The 21,379-nt window shown below is 37.7% G+C and overlaps 3 protein-coding genes across 3 annotated transcripts; all 3 read left to right on the forward strand.

Annotated features, from left to right (window-relative positions):
- The first annotated feature begins 6,455 nt into the window (after positions 1–6,455).
- On the forward strand, positions 6,456–8,498 carry LOC123686576. The gene is made up of 2 exons (XM_045626806.1): positions 6,456–6,510; positions 7,273–8,498. The coding sequence occupies exons 1-2, from the start codon at positions 6,456–6,458 to the stop codon at positions 8,496–8,498; spliced, it is 1,281 nt and encodes a 426-aa protein (XP_045482762.1).
- On the forward strand, positions 8,495–12,576 carry LOC123686577. Its single transcript, XM_045626807.1, has 3 exons — positions 8,495–9,848; positions 9,936–11,361; positions 11,769–12,576. The coding sequence occupies exons 1-3, from the start codon at positions 8,495–8,497 to the stop codon at positions 12,574–12,576; spliced, it is 3,588 nt and encodes a 1,195-aa protein (XP_045482763.1).
- A 113-nt stretch (positions 12,577–12,689) lies between these two features.
- LOC123686578 lies at positions 12,690–14,522 on the forward strand. The gene has a single exon (XM_045626808.1). It carries the CDS (start codon positions 12,690–12,692, stop codon positions 14,520–14,522), a length of 1,833 nt encoding a protein of 610 aa, XP_045482764.1.
- Positions 14,523–21,379: the final 6,857 nt, after the last annotated feature.

The following is a 21,379-nucleotide window of genomic DNA, read 5'->3' on the forward strand; positions in this document are numbered from 1 at the left end:
ATAATCCAACAGAAATGCCGACATTTTTAACAACAGGTATCACTCACCTTATACAGAAGGATTTTCAAAACACTATGGATCCATCAAAATACAGACCTATAACATGCCTACCAACAATATACAAAGTCATCACATCATGTTTAGCAGCATCTCGTATCTACAAACATTGCGAGAAAAATAAAATGATTACAACACAGCAGAAAGTATATACCAAGAATGCACAAGGATCGAATAAACAGCTGGTAATAGATTCCATCATATGCAACCGATCCTTCAAGAAACATAGAAACCTATTCATGACTTATTTTGATTATAAGAAGGCTTTCGACTCACTTCCACATGGCTGGTTGAAGAAAATTTTGGAGATATACAAGATCGATCCAATTATAACCAATTTTCTACAGCTTGCAATGGACAATTGGAAAACGAACATCGAGCTTTCCACGGCAAACATAAAAACCGAACTGATTCCAATCAAGAAGGGAATTTTCCAAGGAGACTCCTTGAGCCTTTTTATGGTTCTGCTTGGCGCTGAACCCACTCTCTAAACAGCTAAACGCTACTGAAAAGGGTTTCAACATTTAAGGAAATAATGATACTACCACCCTCAATTATTTGCTGTACATGGATGATTCGAATTTGATAACAGGCAATAAGAACCACTTAGAAATTATGGTCAAACTAGTGGAACATTTTTCGAAAGACGTAGGTATGGAATTCGGATTGGACAAATGTCGTACTCTCAGCGTAGTGAGAGGAAGAATACAAGATGAACCGATCACTCTCGCAAAAGGACAGCAAATAGAAGCAATGAAGTCGGATGATCTTTATAAATATCTTGGAATGAAACAGAATCGACGAACAAACCACCAAAGAATGAAGCAGGACTCAAAGACTGAGTTCATTAGGAGAACCAAAAAAATCCAAAACCAGAACCAAAAAAACCTCAACAGCAGGAACATGACGAGAGCCATCAACACATTTGCATGTTCAATTCTAACATACTCATTCGGTATAGTTCCATGGAGCAAAACAGACATCGAAAACTTGCAACGTAAAATGAGAACGTTGATGACAAAAGCAAACAAGCACCATCCGAAAAGCTGCATTGAGAGGACTACACTACCGAGAAATAAAGGAGGCAGGGGTCTTACGGACATCATGGAACTTGCTGGTGGGCAGATAGAAAGCCTACGGGAATACTTCAGAGATCAAGCAAGTATATCAGAGTTCTACAAAATTCTGTGTGAAGCAGACGAATCAACACCTTTACAACTTCACAAGGAGCAATTTCCATACAACCACCAGACAAACCAAGAAAAACTGGAAAGATGGAGAGAGAAGCCCCTGCATGGAAGACATTTCAACGAGGTGAACCAGGATCATGTCGACATTGAAGCGTCGAACTATTGGCTCACATCAGGTGCAATGTACCCAGAAACAGAAGGTATCTTCACTTCCTGGCGACATTTGGGGTAGCGACAGACACATCGGGGGCACTTCTGTGCTGATAAGGACTTGTCAGTCTGGTTGGCGTCGGCGTGTTCAACAGCACCAAATCATTATATAGAAGAAACTCATTGAATGTCATACCTCTTGGGTTTGGCGTACCAGATCCCCATGCAGGATGTTGGGTGTTAAAATCACCCAGCCAAATGACACGACCATTCATGTAAGGTAGAAAGGTATCCCAGGTCGAACCAGGAACATAAACATCCGGAAGAAAGTAGCTCAGGATTATTGACAAGTTATTGTCAATCGTAACACCCAGTGTTTGACACCTATCCGGCAGAAGAGACGAGTTGACAGACTTAGCCTCTGTGTGTATATGGGACTTAATGGCAATGGCAAGACCACCATAGCCATTAGCCCTTTCCTCGCGAATAATTTTATATCCAGGCATGGTGAAGGTATTTTCAAATTTTAAATATGTCTCTGTAAGAGCAATGACATCGGGGTCAAAATCTTTTATTAGAATTTGTAAGTTGTTGTAATTGGACCTAATTGAACGAATGTTCCATTGTAGAACAGTAAAAAGGCTTATACTATTATGAGCCATTTAGTTGGTAAAATCAACTTATAAACTGTTAAGAGGGCTTCAGCATCTGTGAGAGGGAGAGGAAAGTCTTCCTCTTCCATAGATCCTACCCTTTCTCTAGTTTGGACTGAATTTCTTGTAATTACATTCCTATTATTTATTGGTTTAACTAACTTGTTTGTGCTGTGGTGTACTTGTGCTGATGTTATCATCCTCTTAGGGGGAGAAAGATCCACAGAGGAGGGATGGGACGTTTGGGAGTTAGATTGGGAGAAATTCGGGAAAACATTGCTATTAGAGGGTTTATAAGATATTAAACAGTTTTCATGGGCTTTCTTATCATATCCAGGACCAGTTGGGACCTTTCTCTTCTGAATCACCGAACTAGATTTTCTTGGAAGGTTTGGAGATTTAGATGTTTGGTTAACGTTTGTAGCGTTTAATTGCAGCACCAAATACAATGTGTTGTAATTTTGGTTGCCTACTGAGGAATTTGATTCGAATTATATTCCTATTTTGTTTATCACTTTTTTGTCAACATATGTGTCCGATACTGGAATTTTCTTGCGAGAAAAACGCATTTTGTTACTTATGAATTTGGAAAGTAGAAGTCTTGTTGATTGTGAAAATCCAAAAATTTTGGGATAACGTTATTTTCCTTATTTCTCAAGAATATATTGCGTATTGGTTTCTTTGAAGAAGCAATATATTACCCTTATTAGGGGATTATCTAAGTACAAAGAACGAGTTTTTTTCTTCTAAGGCCGCCCAATAACAAAAGTGAGTGTAATTAATATTCTTTATGTATGATTTTCGTTCAATAACATCAAGAACGATTATCTACTGCATATTTTCGTTATTTTAGGGCCTTTTGTTTTTTTTGCCTCCAATTTTCCAACATCAATTTACGTTTTGAATAAAACGTAAAATTCAAGTTCACCGACCATTGAGAAATTGCCTAACACCCTGCAACAGTTAGATGGTTATATGCTGCGGATCTTTGGATTGTTCCTTCCTTTTTTTAAGTTCTGGACACAGGATTTTGAATTGGTGAAGTTAATTTGAATAATACATTCAGCCCTTCTGATTCTTCGGTTGGTATGTACAGAGTTAATTGCTGATTCCAGTTAGAGATATCCTGATGCAGGGAGAATTTAATTTTGTTAGTTTTGAACTCATTCGTTTAACAAACAGTTTCGTCGTATTTTGAAATTGCTAGAATAGATTATATTGTATGTTTTTCTTTCCTTTGAATTCAGATTGAAGGTATCAATTGATCTCATATGAGTGCAAACATTTTGTTACATTCTCTTTAAGATTGTATTTGAAAAGTTTTCATTCGGTCGTCTGAATTAAGAGTAGGTATTTGATTTCTTTCCATACATATTAAAGTATAGTGAATTCAAAAAGTTCATGTAAATTCAGCCATTATATAGTCTATTGTTATGATATGAATGATATTGATGATATGAAGAAATTTGTGAACTGATCTTGATCAAGTGAGGTACCTTTTTTTTAGTTTTTTTTCTTTCTTGAAACCTATCGTTTACTATTTCAAGTTATCTCTGAGAATTTTGATGAAAATTGTATCTGTATTTTGACTGTCGGAATATAAGGGAACTGAAAGATTGATATTTTCTTTTCCTTGACTCATTTCATTATCATTTTTTTTATTTTATATTTCTCTTGTCACCAAATAAACATTCGGTTTTTACGTATTTAGCCGAATCCATCTGCTCATATTTTCTTTCTGGAGATTCACTGAATCAAATACGTTGGCGCCCTTTAAAACATCGTGAACCCACGCCGTCTTCACTGACAGCTGACCGCGGAAATCATAGTGAAGCTCTTTTTTTTTAAGAGAAATTTGAAATTTTTATTCTGTTAATTTTCTTTAATCATAGTGAAGTTCTTTTTTTTTAAGAGAAATTTGAAATTTTTATTCTGTTAATTTTTTTTTTATCAGAGTTACGCTACACGTTACTTTTAATTGATGCAGAGAATGACTGTTGACTGCTGAGGAACGGAGAGGAGAGTGAAATCTGAGATGAGTTCTTGTTTGCTTCAAAAAATGAAATATTATAAAATGCCATGCATTCTTTAATTTTTTTTTGTCTGAGGTATTCTTTGCACGTCCTATCAGTAGAAGAATGAGGTTCAAGACAATAAACACAATTGGGTGGTCCCTCACAGACCTGTTCATCAGTATGCGATTCACCACACTTATGACATCTGAATGTTTCTCTACGAAGAGCTCTGACATGGCCATATCGAAGACATTTCAGGCATTGAATTACGGGTTGAATATACACAGAACCCGGAGATAATGTATTAAATAAAACTAATTCCTTAGGTAGGGTGTTACTTTCAAATGTTACCACACATGTGGTTGTAGGCACATATGAAATCATATCATTTGCTTTAATTCTTTTATTCAATCTGCGCATTTTAGTTATTTTAGAGTCAGGATTAACTCCTTTGGCATATTCTAACATGTCATTTTCGCTGATGTCTAATCCAATATCTCTAACAACCCCCATTGTAGATATCATTCGTGATGGAATATCGACAAAGTATTTAGTAATATCAAGATTGTTCTTTTTAACAAAAAAATGTGCATTATCAGGGCAATCAAAGTAAACACCAACCCTCTTTAATCCCTTTCTGCATATTTTCACTATTTTAAAGTTATGATAGTTGGGACATGTATACAAAAGCTTACCTAAACTAATTGGATTCAGATTTCCTATATTCTTGTCCCTGGATTCAACATGAACAAGAAAAGGACTTCTATCTGTTATCTTGTATTTATTGCATGAAAGTCTCTTATCCAGGTTAATTTCAAACCTCCTTTAAATATTATCCATAAAGAAGTTACCTTCTTCAACCAGAACAGAATCATCAACAGAGGCTCTATTAATTATATTTTTAACATCGTCCTGGATACTAAATAATTCTAACGTATTGTTCGAAGATTGATTTAGAATACGATCAACAGCTTATTATCTAGGAAAAGCCCAAATTTCAAATAATCGATTTACGATTCTAACAAATCACAATTTAACTAAAATCAAATTCAAAGTCAAACATATTTCATTCCTCATGTGTCGCTGCGATTAGACAGACGTACGCTCTTCACCGCCCCGATAAATAAGGTAAATAATACATTTTCGTGACGAAAAACGAGTCAAACTATACAGGGTCTTTCACGAGGAAACTCACCCATATTTATACGGGAAACTACTGAACGTATTTTCATGAAATTCAGCACTTATAAGTATTTCACGATGCTGATGAAATCTAAAATATTTTCAAGGCATGAGCACCTCCGGTTTTTCCGGAAATGACGTCAACTTCCGTTTTTCAAATTAGAACACCATTTTTTTATTGCAGAAATAGATTCCTTAGAAAATTTCAAGTTATTTCGATATAATATTTTTCAGTTTTGGTTGGAAAATTCGAAAAAATAATCGAAAATAGAGCTCCGCTGAAACAAGAATAACTTCGAGGTTTTTCGATGGAAAATTTTCATTTTTGGAATTTTTCAAGATGTAAGATTGATGTATCCACTTTGAAAATCAAAATCGCGATTCATGATACAGGGGGTGGAAAAATCGCTTTCAAAGTTAGGGATGACAAAATCATGAAAAATCAATTTTTTCAAATTAGAACCACATTTTTTTATGGCAGATATTTAATCTACGTTAAAAAATAATGTGAGTGTATGCATCACACCCTTGCCCTAAAGTGGATATTTTCTGAGTTATTCAAAAAAACTGTTTTTCGTCTTGGAATTTTCAGCTATTTCTTTTCCCTTCACGCCAAAAAGATGAAATTTTCAGGAACTGTTACTTAAACCATACTTAAAGAATATCTGATTCGATCAGATATTCTTTGGCATATTGAAACTGTGAAGTTTTTTCGAATTGTTAAAAACGCAGTTTCTTTCGGAAAACATCTGTTGTATGCGAGAGTACGTTGCATACCTACCTATAGTCGGCTTAATCTCTATCAGATATTGATTGAGATTATACCCAAATACGTATCAATTAGATATATTCTAATTATATAGAAAATTATTTTCGTCAGCACTTTCATTTTAAATATAACGGTGATATTTTTTGGAAAATTTGCTTTTCTTGATATTGTTATTTGATAGGTAGTTCATAATGAAAATATCCAAATCACTATTTATATAATCACTTTTATATGTTTTCATTATATTGTAATGAATATTCGAATATATTTTCACTTTTTTCAGTTCTACGGAAAACATTCTATATTTGCGGTGTTAACAATCGAAAAAAGATTACAAAGAATAGGTGAATATTATCCATCTGGTATGTGAACACATTATTAATTATATGTTTATATCAATCTGATTATTTCCTTTTATAGATTAAATCATATTTTCAAAATGGTTTTATCACAGTCCTCAATTAAGAAACGGCTGAGACAACGAAGAAATGAGTGTAACTCATCTTCTCAAACACTGAATATACGAAATAGACGTGATGATAAAATAGAAAATGGGAGAAACTGTAACAATTCACCAACCATTCCATTTGTGCCATCTATTGTACAAGTTAAAGACAATATAGAAAATCGCAACAGACTATCCAATAGAGAATTGGTTGTTGTGCTAAAAAGACATCCTCTAATTAAATCCACGGCCGTAGTATTGAATTCCCAAGAAGCAGGATTTGAAAAAAGAGCTTATATAAATCGAGCAAAACAATTAAAAGTAGTTTTGCAACGAAATTTCGGGGATTTAATAGGCAAATTCGTCTGTCCACCAAATTTTCGACCAGTTTCTATTTCGATACCAGATTTTCAAATAAGAAATTTGACAGTGGGATTAGAAAAGAATGCCACTATAACAGATATGGTTATTTTTCGACAATTGAAAATAAACAGAATGAGAAGTCTCAGAATCTCATTGCCATCGTCTCAACTAAAATACGATGAATTGGAAACTCCAAATAACCCTATAATCCCATGGCCAGACACACCATCCCCTTCAATAATAAGTTCAATGACGTCAACAACAAACAGAACTCAAAATCAACAATTACCAGCTACTGAAACAAGACACAGGCGCCGTAGACACGCAGAAGTTCCACATCGTGTCACGTATAGAAACGCCATTACCATAGAACAAGAAGAATTGTAGACACTTTGCACCCGACCAAACTATTGTGGGACAGTGACTGAATTATGTCCTTTTTGTGGAGCCTTATTTTTTACAAGAGAAAAAACGACCAGAGATAACGAATATACTGGCTGCTGCAATAGAGGAGCTTTTACAATACCAGCTCTGAGTGCATGTCCTCCCACGTTAAAAGATTTATACGTAGGAGATGGTCCTTTGGCTTCTCAATTCAGATCCCAAATAAGACTGATCAATAGTCTATTTGCAGTGGCATCCTTTAAAACATCGAGACCGATACCAGAGAGAAGGGGACAGGGTCATTGGTGTTTCACCATATGCGGTCAAATATACCATTTCATAAGCGGTATACCCAATTCACAGGATAAGGAGAACATCCAACTGAACCAGATTTATTTTTTGGACGTAGAAGAAGCTTTGGCCCGAAGAAATGCTTTTGCTGATGATAGAGTCGATCCAGCATTAATGAGATTGATGGAATCTATTCGGAGAACACATAATAGATATATAAAAGCTTATAAAACTATGGGAGATGAAATCCGACAAAGAAAAACACAAAATTTGGAGGTGGAAAATATAATAATAGGAATGACAAAAGAACCGGTCATAAATATTTTAGCTGCCCAACAAAATCAGAATTGGAGACCTGGACAGAGCGATATTGCAGCAATATTCGAGGGATCAGAACATCCAATGAAGGTTGATTTGGTCGTCTATCCCCATAAGCCTGACGATCCTGATCCGATGAATCGACGTCAAGAATTGAAGCTCCTCAATCCTTTAGCCGACCCGATGGTGTATCCTCTATTATTCCCATGCGGCGATAATGGCTATTCCACCGGAATGAAATACAACATCAGAAGAGGCAGAACTGCTGGAAAAACTGTAACCATTCTCCAATACTATCGATTTAGGCTCTACGTCCGAGATGTATTTTCTTCCATTCACAACGGTGGTAAATTGTTCCAGCAGTATATTGTAGATGGCTGGGTAAAACACGAAATGAGTAGGCTGTGGTGGTTAAGACAGAATCAAAATGAATTCAGGAGAACAGCAGAAGAAACTCTACGAAGATTTAATCAGAACAGACAGAATGGGCATGTTGGTCGAGCTATCATCTTACCTTCCGGATTTCCAGGCGGTGACAGATACCGTCAAAGGCAGTATCTAGATGCAATGACTGTCGTAGCTAGATTTGGAAAACCTGATCTTTTCATAACCTTCACGTGCAATCCGAACTGGCCCGAAATTAAAAACAACCTCTTCAAATTTGTAGAGTTTTTCAAATGAAACTGCTGGAATTCATTAACGACATCGTTCGAGATCAACTATATGGTGTCGTCATCAATAACCAATATGTAATTGAATTCCAAAAGAGGGGTCTACCACACGCCCATATCGTCGTCACATTCCATGAAGATGACAAATTGAAGGATGTTGAAATGGTCGACCGAATCATCAATGCCTATATTCCAGATAGAGAAAATCAACCCCTACTCTATCAGCGAGTTGCGGATTTTCATCTGCACCCTCCATGTGGCCGCATCAATCCGGAAGCTCCCTGTATGGCAGATGGTAAATGTACCAAGTATTACCCTAAATCATTCAGAGAAAAGACCTCATTATCTGTTGGTCGTAATACGAAACCTGAATATAGAAGACCTGCCGATGGCAGAGAGATTTTTGTAGCTAAGTGGAACCGCCCCATCACAAATCGGAGAGTGGTACCTTATAATCCTTATGCTTTGGCCAAATATCAATGCCATATTAACTTTGAAGCCGTAGGTTCCCTACAAACCATCAAATATCTGCATAAATATATCAATAAAGGGCCAGATAATATTACTCTCTATGTAGATGAGGAAAACACGAATACAAGAGAGGGTCAACGCATCGATGAGATACAACAATACATCGATAGCAGATATGTCAGTGGTATGGAGGCAACGTGGAGAACGTTCCAATTCAGAATGCATGGTCGCTCTCATTCTGTATTGGTTTTGCCGGTGCATTTACCAGGAGAAAGGGAAATCATTTACAACGAAGATGATGATGTCGGACAAATCCAACAAAGACTTGAAAAACCTTCCAAATTAGAGGCATGGTTTACGTTAAACAGATCAGACGTAAACGCAAGAAAATACAAATATGCCGAAATCCCTGAGCATTATGTATGGGATAATAAAAATGCTAAATGGTACCAACGCTCTCAGGTTAGCAAACAGATAGGATGTATGGTAGAGATAAGTCCATCTGAGGCACGCATCGAAAAATTCTTTTTACGAATACTCCTGAAGAGAATTAGAGGAGCTACGTCCTTTGACGATCTGTTGACAACAGAAGATGGTTCCAGATGTGAGACTTTTAGAGAAGCTTGCCAAAAACGAAATTGGCTGATACAAAATGACAGCGAATATGAAAAGTGTCTGAGGGAAGCGGAACTTCATCACCATCCAAGAAAGTTCCGCAAATTATTCAGTTTGATTTGTTCAATAGCCATAGAAGATGAATTAGCACAATTAAAAAAATTGTGGCTTCTGTTCAGGAAATCCTTGATGGCAGACTTCAAACATAATGGAATGAGTACTCCTGACGCTGAATGTGCATGTTTAAAAGAGCTGAACAAAATAATATCACGAAGTAAGTAAGTAAGTAAGTAAGTAATCTTTATTAATCCTTTAGATTGAGAACATTCAATATAGGACAGTCGACCAAGTATTTCGTTAGCTGATCTGGGAATAGTTCGCCTTTCTGAAGACAATCACGAATCCAGCGATACCGATGAACGAACTGAAGAGCCAACAACATCTTCAAGAGAAGAGGAGTATTCACGGGAGATTTATAAAATTTCAGCATTAGATAAGGACCAAAAAGTGGTGTTCCTGAGGGTATTGAAGGCCTGTGCGAGAAAACCCAAATTTTTAATACCTCTAGAGATTTATGAAGAACTAGGCGATGATGTCAGTGCCGAACAAATAGCAGAGCGAACGAACGAGAACATTTTCTACCTGGACGGTCCTGGCGGAACAGGCAAGACTTTTTTATATAATACTGTAATTACAGTCCTCAATGATGTTTTAGGTAAAAGTACAGCAGCAGTTGCATGGACAGGAATTGCGGCCAATATTTTGAAAGGAGGTACAACTGTTCACAGGTCCTTTAGATTACCTCTCACTCTTTCCGATGAAACAAGTTGTGGTTATGACTTGCAATCCTCTCAGTCGATTTTTTTCAGAGACAAGGTCGCTTTTATTATCTGGGATGAAGCACCAATGACGCCTAAATTCGCAGTCGAAGCAGTTCATAGATATTTAATGGACATCAATAGACGTGCTGAACCTTTTGGAAGAAAATGCGTTCTGTTTGGTGGTGATTTCAGACAAATTCTTCCTGTTGTTTTAGGTGCCCATCGAATCGATGTCATCGCACAATGTCTGAAATCCAGTTTTCTATGGGATTCCTTCACGAAATTGAAATTGTCTCAAAATATGAGAGTCCAACGACAACCAGATATGGCGGCAGCAGTTTATGCAGATCTAGGTGGTATCTCTTTTTCATCTTGGTTATTGAAATTGGGTGAAGGTTCTCTATCGAATGCAATTCTCAATCAGCGGGATGCTCCAATAGCACCGGAGTATCTCATCGAAATACCCTCCCGATTCCATGTTGCTTCTGTAGATGATTTAATAGATTTTGTTTATGGAGGTGATTTTACAGCTGAAGAAAACGGTACTAAGGCGATTCTTTGTCCAACAAATGCAGCAGTCGACATCATCAACGAAATAATCCTTCAACGGATAGCTGAAACAGAATCGAGGACATATCTGAGCGAGGACGTATATCTAGGACAGGAGGATGACGATTTTTTGGCCCCCCTTGATCTTTTGAATTCCATCAATGCTCCTTCTCTACCCCCTCATGAATTAGTTCTAAAACGTGGAGCGATTGTTATGTTGCTTCGAAATTTGGATATGGATGAAGGCGAATGTAATGGTTCACGATTGAGGATTATTCGATTAGGTCATCATATAATCGAATGCGAATTGTTGACAGGTCATAGGATAGGCGAGAGGTTGTTCCTGCCGAGAATAAAGATGAAGGCCCAAACTCCCATGTTACCAAAAGAGATACTGCGTTTTCAATTTCCTGTCAGGTTAGCTTACAGTATGACCATAAATAAATAACAGGGGCAAACTTTAGATAGGGTTGGTATTTGTCTCAAACGCCCATGTTTCACTCATGGTCAGCTGTATGTAGCTTTTTCTAGAGTTGGCAGCGTTGAATGCGTCCGCATATTTATCGAAGATTCCGGAAAACAGGGCACTTTCAAATTCTGAGGAAAGAAACTTTTCACTAGAAATATCACTAGCAAAATCAACAATTACCAGCTACTGAAACAAGACACAGGCGCCGTAGACACGCAGAAGTTCCACATCGTGTCACGTATAGAAACGCCATTACCATAGAACAAGAAGAATTGGAGACACTTTGCACCCGACCAAACTATTGTGGGACATTGACTGAATTATGTCCTTTTTGTGGAGCCTTATTTTTTACAAGAGAAAAAACGACCAGAGATAACGAATATACTGGCTGCTGCAATAGAGGAGCTTTTACAATACCAGCTCTGAGTGCATGTCCTCCCACGTTAAAAGATTTATACGTAGGAGATGGTCCTTTGGCTTCTCAATTCAGATCCCAAATAAGACTGATCAATAGTCTATTTGCAGTGGCATCCTTTAAAACATCGAGACCGATACCAGAGAAATGGGGACAGGGTCATTGGTGTTTCACCATATGCGGTCAAATATACCATTTCATAAGCGGTATACCCAATTCACAGGATAAGGAGAACATCCAACTGAACCAGATTTATTTTTTGGACGTAGAAGAAGCTTTGGCCCGAAGAAATGCTTTTGCTGATGATAGAGTCGATCCAGCATTAATGAGATTGATGGAATCTATTCTGAGAACACATAATAGATATATAAAAGCTTATAAAACTATGGGAGATGAAATCCGACAAAGGAAAACACAAAATTTGGAGGTGGAAAATATAATAATAGGAATGACAAAAGAACCGGTCATAAATATTTTAGCAGCCCAACAAAATCAGAATTGGAGACCTGGACAGAGCGATATTGCAGCAATATTCGAGGGAACAGAACCTCCAATGAAGGTTGATTTGGTCGTCTATCCCCATAAGCCTGACGGTCCTGATCCGATAAATCGACATCAAGAATTGAAGCTCCTCAATTCTTTAGCCGACCCGATGGTGTATTCTCTATTATTTCCATGCGGCGATAATGGCTATTCCACCGGAATGAAATACAACATCAGAAGAGGCAGACTGCTGGAAAAACTGTAACCATTCTCCAATACTATCGATTTAGGCTCTACGTCCGAGATGTATTTTCTTCCATTCACAACAGTGGTAAATTGTTCCAGCAGTATATTGTAGATGGCTGGGTAAAACACGAAATGAGTAGGCTGTGGTGGTTAAGACAGAATCAAAATGAATTCAGGAGAACAGCAGAAGAAACTCTACGAAGATTTAATCAGAACAGACAGAATGGGCATGTTGGTCGAGCTATCATCTTACCTTCCGGATTTCCAGGCGGTGACAGATACCGTCAAAGGCAGTATCTAGATGCAATGACTGTCGAAGCTAGATTTGGAAAACCTGATCTTTTCATAACCTTCACGTGCAATCCGAACTGGCCCGAAATCAAAAACAACCTCTTTAAACATCAGAAATGGGAAAATCGACCAGATTTGATTTGTAGAGTTTTTCAAATGAAACTGCTGGAATTCATTAACGACATCGTTCGAGATCAACTATATGGTGTCGTCATCAATAACCAATATGTAATTGAATTCCAAAAGAGGGGTCTACCACACGCCCATATCGTCGTCACATTCCATGAAGATGACAAATTGAAGGATGTTGAAATGGTCGACCGAATCATCAATGCCTATATTCCAGATAGAGAAAATCAACCCCTACTCTATCAGCGAGTTGCGGATTTTCATCTGCACCCTCCATGTGGCCGCATCAATCCGGAAGCTCCCTGTATGGCAGATGGTAAATGTACCAAGTATTACCCTAAATCATTCAGAGAAAAGACCTCATTATCTGTTGGTCGTAATACGAGACCTAAATATAGAAGACCTGCCGATGGCAGAGAGATTTTTGTAGCTAAGTGGAACCGCCTCATCACAAATCGGAGAGTGGTACCTTATAATCCTTATGCTTTGGCCAAATATCAATGCCATATTAACTTTGAAGCCGTAGGTTCCCTACAAACCATCAAATATCTGCATAAATATATCAATAAAGGGCCAGATAATATTACTCTCTATGTAGATGAGGAAAACACGAATACAAGAGAGGGTCAACGCATCGATGAGATACAACAATACATCGATAGCAGATATGTCAGTGGTATGGAGGCAACGTGGAGAACGTTCCAATTCAGAATGCATGGTCGCTCTCATTCTGTATTGGTTTTGCCGGTGCATTTACCAGGAGAAAGGGAAATCATTTACAACGAAGATGATGATGTCGGACAAATCCAACAAAGACTTGAAAAACCTTCCAAATTAGAGGCATGGTTTACGTTAAACAGATCAGACGTAAACGCAAGAAAATACAAATATGCCGAAATCCCTGAGCATTATGTATGGGATAATAAAAATGCTAAATGGTACCAACGCTCTCAGGTTAGCAAACAGATAGGATGTATGGTAGAGATAAGTCCATCTGAGGCACGCATCGAAAAATTCTTTTTACGAATACTCCTGAAGAGAATTAGAGGAGCTACGTCCTTTGACGATCTGTTGACAACAGAAGATGGTTCCAGATGTGAGACTTTTAGAGAAGCTTGCCAAAAACGAAATTGGCTGATACAAAATGACAGCGAATATGAAAAGTGTCTGAGGGAAGCGGAACTTCATCACCATCCAAGAAAGTTCCGCAAATTATTCAGTTTGATTTGTTCAATAGCCATAAAAGATGAATTAGCACAATTAAAAAAATTGTGGCTTCTCTTCAGGAAATCCTTGATGGCAGACTTCAAACATAATGGAATGAGTACTCCTGACGCTGAAAGTGCATGTTTAAAAGAGCTGAACAAAATAATATCACGAAGTCGACCAAGTATTTCGTTAGCTGATCTGGGAATAGTTCGCCTTTCTGAAGACAATCACGAATCCAGCGATACCGATGAACGAACTGAAGAGCCAACAACATCTTCAAGAGAAGAGGAGTATTCACGGGAGATTTATAAAATTTCAGCATTAAATAAGGACTAAAAAGTGGTGTTCCTGAGGGTATTGAAGGCCTTCTTCTTGGCGTGCCCTATCCGTTCCGGACGTTGGCAATCAACATGGCAAGTTTTATCTTGTTCGCTGCGTTTCTAAAAAGTTGTATGGATGTCTGGCCAAACCACTTCCTGAGATTGTGCAACCATGAATGTCTTCTTCTACCCGGTCCCCTTCTGCCTTCCACTTTTCCCTGTATTATCAACTGCAGTACTTGGTATTTGCTGTTCCTCATGACGTGTCCGAAGTATTGAAGCTTTCGTTGTTTGATGGTGAACACAACTTCCTTGTTCTTTTTCATTCTTCTCAATACTTCTTCATTTGTGATGTGATCTATCCATGATATTCGAAGAATTCTGCGATAAGTCCACATTTCGAATGCTTCCAGTCTTTTAAGCAGTGCGTCAGTGAGGGTCCAAGCTTCAACCCCGTAGAACAGTACCGAGAAAACGTAACACTGCAATATACGGACCTTCAAGGAAATGCTAAGTTCCCTGTTAATAAACAAGCTTCTCAGATTCAGGAATGCTGATCATGCTTTTTCTATGCGGCTGTGGATTTCAGTGATTTGTTCCCAGTTGGAATTTACTATAGTGCCAAGGTAATTGTATTTTTCCACACGTTCAATAGGCTTATTTTCTAATTTAAGAATACTAGGTGGTGCAATTTTCTTACTCACGATCATATATTTGGTCTTAGAAGTATTGAGTTTCAATCCGAAATCTTCACTGATCTGGTTAATCCTATTCATAAGAAACTGAAGTTCATCGATCCCACTTGCTAGCACCACTGTATCATCGGCAAATCTGATATTATTAATTATTCTACCATTCATTTTGATGCCCATCTCCATTCCTTGCAATGCCAACTTGAATATTCTACCGGAGTAAATGTTGAATAACGTAGGAGAGAGAACGCAACCCTGCCGAACGCCTTTTTGTATTTCGATATCGTCGGTGTATTCATTTCGAATCCTGACCCTTGCAGTTTGTCTCCAATATAGGTTGGATATAATCCTAATATCCTTCCCATCTATTCCAGTTTCCTTGAGTATATTGATCAACCTGCTGTGCTCCACCTTATCGAAGGCCTTCGAGTAACCAAGGAAGCACATATATACATCGTGTCCTACATCTCTGCATCTCTGTACCAGCACCTGGAGCCCAAAAATAGCCTCTCTAGTACCAAAACCACCTCTAAAGCCGTACTGTGTTTCACCTGCTTCTGGTTCGCATTTACTGTATATGCGGCGATGGATGATTTTCAAAAATGCCTTGGTTACATGGTTAATTAGACTAATTAGTCTATAGTCATCGCACGTTTTACCAGTCTTTTTAGGAATTGGCACAAAAGTTGACTGTAGCCAATCCTGAGGTATGTTTCCACTATTGTATACATCGTTGAACAGGTCAGTTAGCATATTGAGGAATTTCTCATCAGTTTCGCATAGAATTTTCAACATTTCCCCATGTACTTTATCAGGACCAGATACTTTGTTGTGTTTTAGTGAAAAAACAGCGCTTTCCACTTCTTCTTTAGTTATATGTGGACCGGTGTCACATGGTTCATCCAAACTTGGATTACTAGTTGGTCGGTCTTCCTGAAACATATGTTCTACATATGATTTCCATACTTTCAGTTCTTCTTTGCTTTCTGTTACAAGGCATCCAGTTGGGTCTGTCAATTTTCCATATGTTGAATTATGCTTTCTTGCAGTTATCTCTTTTATCCTTTTGTACAGGTTGAAATGGTCATGCTTCTCCTTCAGTTGTTCTATTTCTCTGCATTTCTCTCCCATCCATTCTTCCTTTGCGGCTCTGATTTTCTGCCGTATAATCCTGTGAATCTCTCGGTATTTAATCTGGTCACTATTCTTTACCTGTCTTCGTTGTTCCATAAGGTCAAGTATGTCATCTGTCATCCATTCTCTCCTTTTCTCCCTTTTCCTTACCAAATGTCTTTCCGCCGTTTCAGTAATGACTTGTTGTGTCAACCTCCATTTTTCCATAGGATCAGCCACAACTTCAATGTTCTGTAACTCTCGTTGTAGAGATTGTTGTACATCCTGCTTTACGTTAGGGTCTTGAAGTCTTCTCATGTCCATTCTTTTACTGCTCCTTGCACTGCTCACCCTCTTCAGTCTCACTTTCAGTTGACATATTACCGGATTGTGGTCAGAAGCGATGTCAGCTCCAGGATAAGTTTTGGCTGACCTGATTGAATTACGGAATCTTTTATCAATTGTAACATAATCTATTTGATTTCGAACTATTCTATCTTTTGTGTCTGCAGGTGATCTCCATGTATAAATTCGTCGAGTGGGCAATCGAAAAAGTGTGTTGCAAACAACCAGTTTCTTTTCTCTACAAAACTCCACAAGACGATCACCTCTCTGATTCCTCTCTCCCAACCCGTAATCTCCGATTATGTCATCTTCTCTTCCTCTGCCAACCTTGGCATTGAAATCCCCGTTTATCATTGTAACTTCGTTGCTTTTGGTGTATTTCATTAACTGGCTTAATTGTTCATAGAAGTCTTCGATCACATCGTCATCCTTATCTGCAGTTGGCGCGTATATTTGTATGATGTTTATATTGCGTGGGGTTGAGTTCAGTTGTATCAGTGCCATGCGATCAGAATATGGCACAAAGCTTCTAACGTATGGTTTCAACATCTTGTTGATTATTATCCCTACGCCATTCCAGTGTAGTGGGTCGTTATTTCCGGAGTAAAAGACAATGTGATCTCGAATGGCAATTTCGCCACTATTTGGCCAACGTGTCTCGCTCACCCCCATGATGTCAATGTTGAGCCTTATCATTTCTTTGATGGTGTTATGCACTCTCCCACTCTCATACCAACTTCTGACGTTCCAAGTGCCTATCCTCAAGGTAGACGTTTTAAATTTCTCCACTTTGTATGGATTTCGCAGGATAACGACCGGGCAAGCCCTACAAGATATCTCTTGCTCTGCCGGATCTTGGGTTCCGAAACCATGATCAGTATGTTCCTCATTCTCACCATTACTTGTCATGTTGCTTATACTAGGGAATTATAATCAAGTGGTTTCCCGTTGCCTTCTTGATTCCACTGCCGTTGACTATCGTTTTACGTAGTTCCTCCGCCTTCGGGGTCGATTTCTCAACCCCAGGACAATAGAGTGCCCTGTACCCCGCACTAGATGTCGGTTGTTCGCTTATACCGGCTCACACTCGGTCTCCGTCTACGTTAGCCGCCGAAGCGTTTCCATCTCCTACCCCGTGGAGGTGTAGATCGGAATTTCAATATCATCGAGTTCGAGACCATGAGGCATTTCTCGAACTCTCCATATCTTCAGGAGATATTGAAGGCCTGTGCGAGAAAATCCAAATTTTTTTAATACCTCTGGAGATTTATGAAGAACTAGGCGATGATGTCAGTGCCGAACAAAGAGCAGAGCGAACGAACGAGAACATTTTCTACCTGGACGGTCCTGGCGGAACAGGCAAGACTTTTTTATATAATACTCTAATTACAGTCCTCAATGATGTTTTAGGTAAAAGTACAGCAGCAGTTGCATGGACAGGAATTGCGGCCAATATTTTGAAAGGAGGTACAACTGTTCACAGGTCCTTTAGATTACCTCTTACTCTTTCCGATGAAACAAGTTGTGGTTATGACTTGCAATCCTCTCAGTCGATTTTTTTCAGAGACAAGGTCGCTTTGATTATCTGGGATGAAGCACCAATGACGCCTAAATTCGCAGTCGAGGCAGTTCATAGATATTTAATGGACATCAATAGACGTGCTGAACCTTTTGGAAGAAAATGCGTTCTGTTTGGTGGTGATTTCAGACAAATTCTTCCTGTTGTTTTAGGTGCCCATCGAATCGATGTCATCGCACAATGTCTGAAATCCAGTTTTCTATGGGATTCCTTCACGAAATTGAAATTGTCTCAAAATATGAGAGTCCAACGACAACCAGATATGGCGGCAGCAGTTTATGCAGATCTAGGTGGTATCTCTTTTTCATCTTGGTTATTGAAATTGGGTGAAGGTTCTCTATCGAATGCAATTCTCAATCAGCGGGCTGCTCCAATAGCACCGGAGGATCTCATCGAAATACCCTCCCGATTCCATGTTGCTTCTGTAGATGATCTAATAGATTTTGTTTATGGAGGTGATTTTACAGCTAAAGAAAACGGTACTAAGGCGATTCTTTGTCCAACAAATGCAGCAGTCGACATCATCAACCAAATAATTCTTCAACGGATAGCTGATACAGAATCGAGGACATATCTGAGCGAGGACGTATATCTAGGACAGGAGGATGACGATTTTTTGGCCCCCCTTGATCTTTTGAATTCCATCAATGCTCCTTCTCTACCCCCTCATGAATTAGTTCTGAAACGTGGAGCGATTGTTATGTTGCTTCGAAATTTGGATGTGGATGAAGGCGAATGTAATGGTTCACGATTGAGGATTATTCGATTAGGTCATCATATAATCGAATGCGAATTGTTAACAGGTCATAGGATAGGCGAGAGGTTGTTCCTGCCGAAAATAAAGATGAAGGCCCAAACTCCCATGTTACCAAAAGAGATACTGCGTTTTCAATTTCCTGTCAGGTTAGCTTACAGTATGACCATAAATAAATCCCAGGGGCAAACTTTAGATAGGGTTGGTATTTGTCTCAAACGCCCATGTTTCACTCATGTTCAGCTGTATGTAGCTTTTTCTTGAGTTGGCAGCGTTGAATGCGTCCGCATATTTATCGAAGATTCCGGAAAACAGGGCACTTTCAAATTCCGAGGCAAGAAACGTTTCACTAGAAATATTGTGTTCTCGAAAGTTCTTGATGAACTGACTCCTCACCGGCGGGAAATAATTCATTTGCCGGATCCCAATTCTGATGAAGAAGATGCAGCCGACAATGGGGAAAAATCAGGTTTTGCAGGTCCTTCCTCTTTTAACATTCCTAATTCGAATTGCGAAAGTGATCCAGACTACATCTCAGACGATGAGGATGACGTCTTTGAAAGGACTGCTCTTAAAATTCTCGGCGAGGTAGATGATGTCATGCAGGTTTCTAATGGTCTTTATAATGATGATGATGGTTGTGATGATTTTTGGAAAGGAGCTGTGCCATTCAGAACGGAGAGTGAACTGGAATCGAGGGTTTCTGTTTTTGATCGTCCAGGAACGTCAGGCTTGAATTTACTACAACAATCAATATCACGGACAAGAGGCTATTCTACCGATTCTGACTGAGAATAACTATTAAGTTATAAGAATTAAGACGTTTATTTCATATTTTTCGAAAAAAAATTAATTTTACAGATATTTGATCATTTCTTTTCCTTGAAAATAATTTTTATTTCTTATCAAATATCTGTGGCAGTTTATGATCGACAATAAACATATATAATCCGAATATTGTTTTGATTCAATAGTTAAATGCAATAAATTTTTAATCAGGCCTGTCAATCGGATTATATTCAATATAAACTGTCCGTGAGTGTCGTTTATAGGACGACTGTCTCACGCTGATGAGGTCAAAGAAGTCCGAAACAGTTTATATCATATTCAAATATCTGTTTGAATTGAAAGAGCCAATAACTAGCTGTGAATAAGGTACGTATATTTTATGAATTTTCATTTTGAAATACAACACGTAATGAAATCGATAAGATTTATATTTTGTAAGTTAATAATTAAATTGATTTTGAGTGAATTTTATACAATACACTATCAGTATATACAAAATCAAAACAATGAAATAAATTATAACAAAAAATATTATTTATTCTTCGATAGCGAAATAATAAAATTTTATAGGTATTATATTATAGAATTAATGCATTCAAATTTCATTTGCTTTTATATTTTGCTGATCATAATGATCGAATAGTGAATTGTTCAACTTATTCTCTGTCAATTGAAAGATCGTAATCGTATCAAATAAAGTTAAATATTTGTTAAATACGTTATTACTATTTGCCTATCTCAGATCCTCCGCCATTTTGCGTTTCCAAGTCGAATAAATTTAAATAAATAAAAGAACTTGATTGATATTTTCTAAATCTCCTATCTCTTGAAAAAAAATTTAAGATTAATTAATGAGTATAAGACAATTTGAACATCTCTGGAAAAAATATTTCTATAATTCCTATAATTTCTTCGAAAATAACAAGAAAACGCATTAAAAAAAAAGTCATTATTGAAAATTCGATAGTTCTCATTCGTTGATACATCCGCAGGACGAATGTTCATGAGTATTCGCAATATATAAAAAGTATTCCATGAAAAAATTTATTTTCTTCATTAATGAACAAACAATGAGCATAGAGAATATTCGTAACTAAAGATTTGATGGTGCGTCCGCAAAGCGCATTCAATGATTATAAATTAAATGAAATTACGAATAATACATATCCGATAGTGCGTCCGCAGGACGCATGTTAGTGAATATTCGTGATCTATAATGAATATAATTATTGAAAATATGAATTAATGAAAATGCAAATGAACACTCGAACGTGCGTCCACAGGACGCATATTTTTGAATATTATTGATATATGATAAATATTTGATAATATTGAGAAAAAAGAATATAAGAATTTATTCATAAAGTATTACATATCTCATATTCATTTGAACATGGATGATATTGATCGCATATGGCAACATTGAAAAATATAAATCAAGTGAATTTAAGTATACTAAATATTCGATAAAGCGTCCGCAGGACGCTTATTCATAACAATAGTGTAATATATTGAAGAACTGCGTCCGCAGGATACATTTCCTTTGATTTTTATAATATATTGAAAGGGTTACAATTTTATTCAGTAAGAATTGATGGAGA

This window comes from Harmonia axyridis, chromosome X (genome assembly GCF_914767665.1).
Source record: "Harmonia axyridis chromosome X, icHarAxyr1.1, whole genome shotgun sequence".
In the NCBI taxonomy this organism is placed as follows: Eukaryota; Metazoa; Arthropoda; class Insecta; order Coleoptera; family Coccinellidae; genus Harmonia; species Harmonia axyridis.

Coding starts and splice junctions, on each gene's coding strand:
- LOC123686577 (XM_045626807.1), top strand. CDS start 8,495: ATGAAACTGCTGGAATTCATTAACGACATCGTTCGAGATCAACTATAT. Junction 9,849..9,935: donor GAACAAAATAATATCACGAA/GTAAGTAAGTAA, acceptor GTATTTCGTTAG/CTGATCTGGGAATAGTTCGC. Junction 11,362..11,768: donor CGTTTTCAATTTCCTGTCAG/GTTAGCTTACAG, acceptor ATTTTTTACAAG/AGAAAAAACGACCAGAGATA.
- LOC123686578 (XM_045626808.1), top strand. CDS start 12,690: ATGAGTAGGCTGTGGTGGTTAAGACAGAATCAAAATGAATTCAGGAGA.
- LOC123686576 (XM_045626806.1), top strand. CDS start 6,456: ATGGTTTTATCACAGTCCTCAATTAAGAAACGGCTGAGACAACGAAGA. Junction 6,511..7,272: donor GAGACAACGAAGAAATGAGT/GTAACTCATCTT, acceptor CTTTTTGTGGAG/CCTTATTTTTTACAAGAGAA.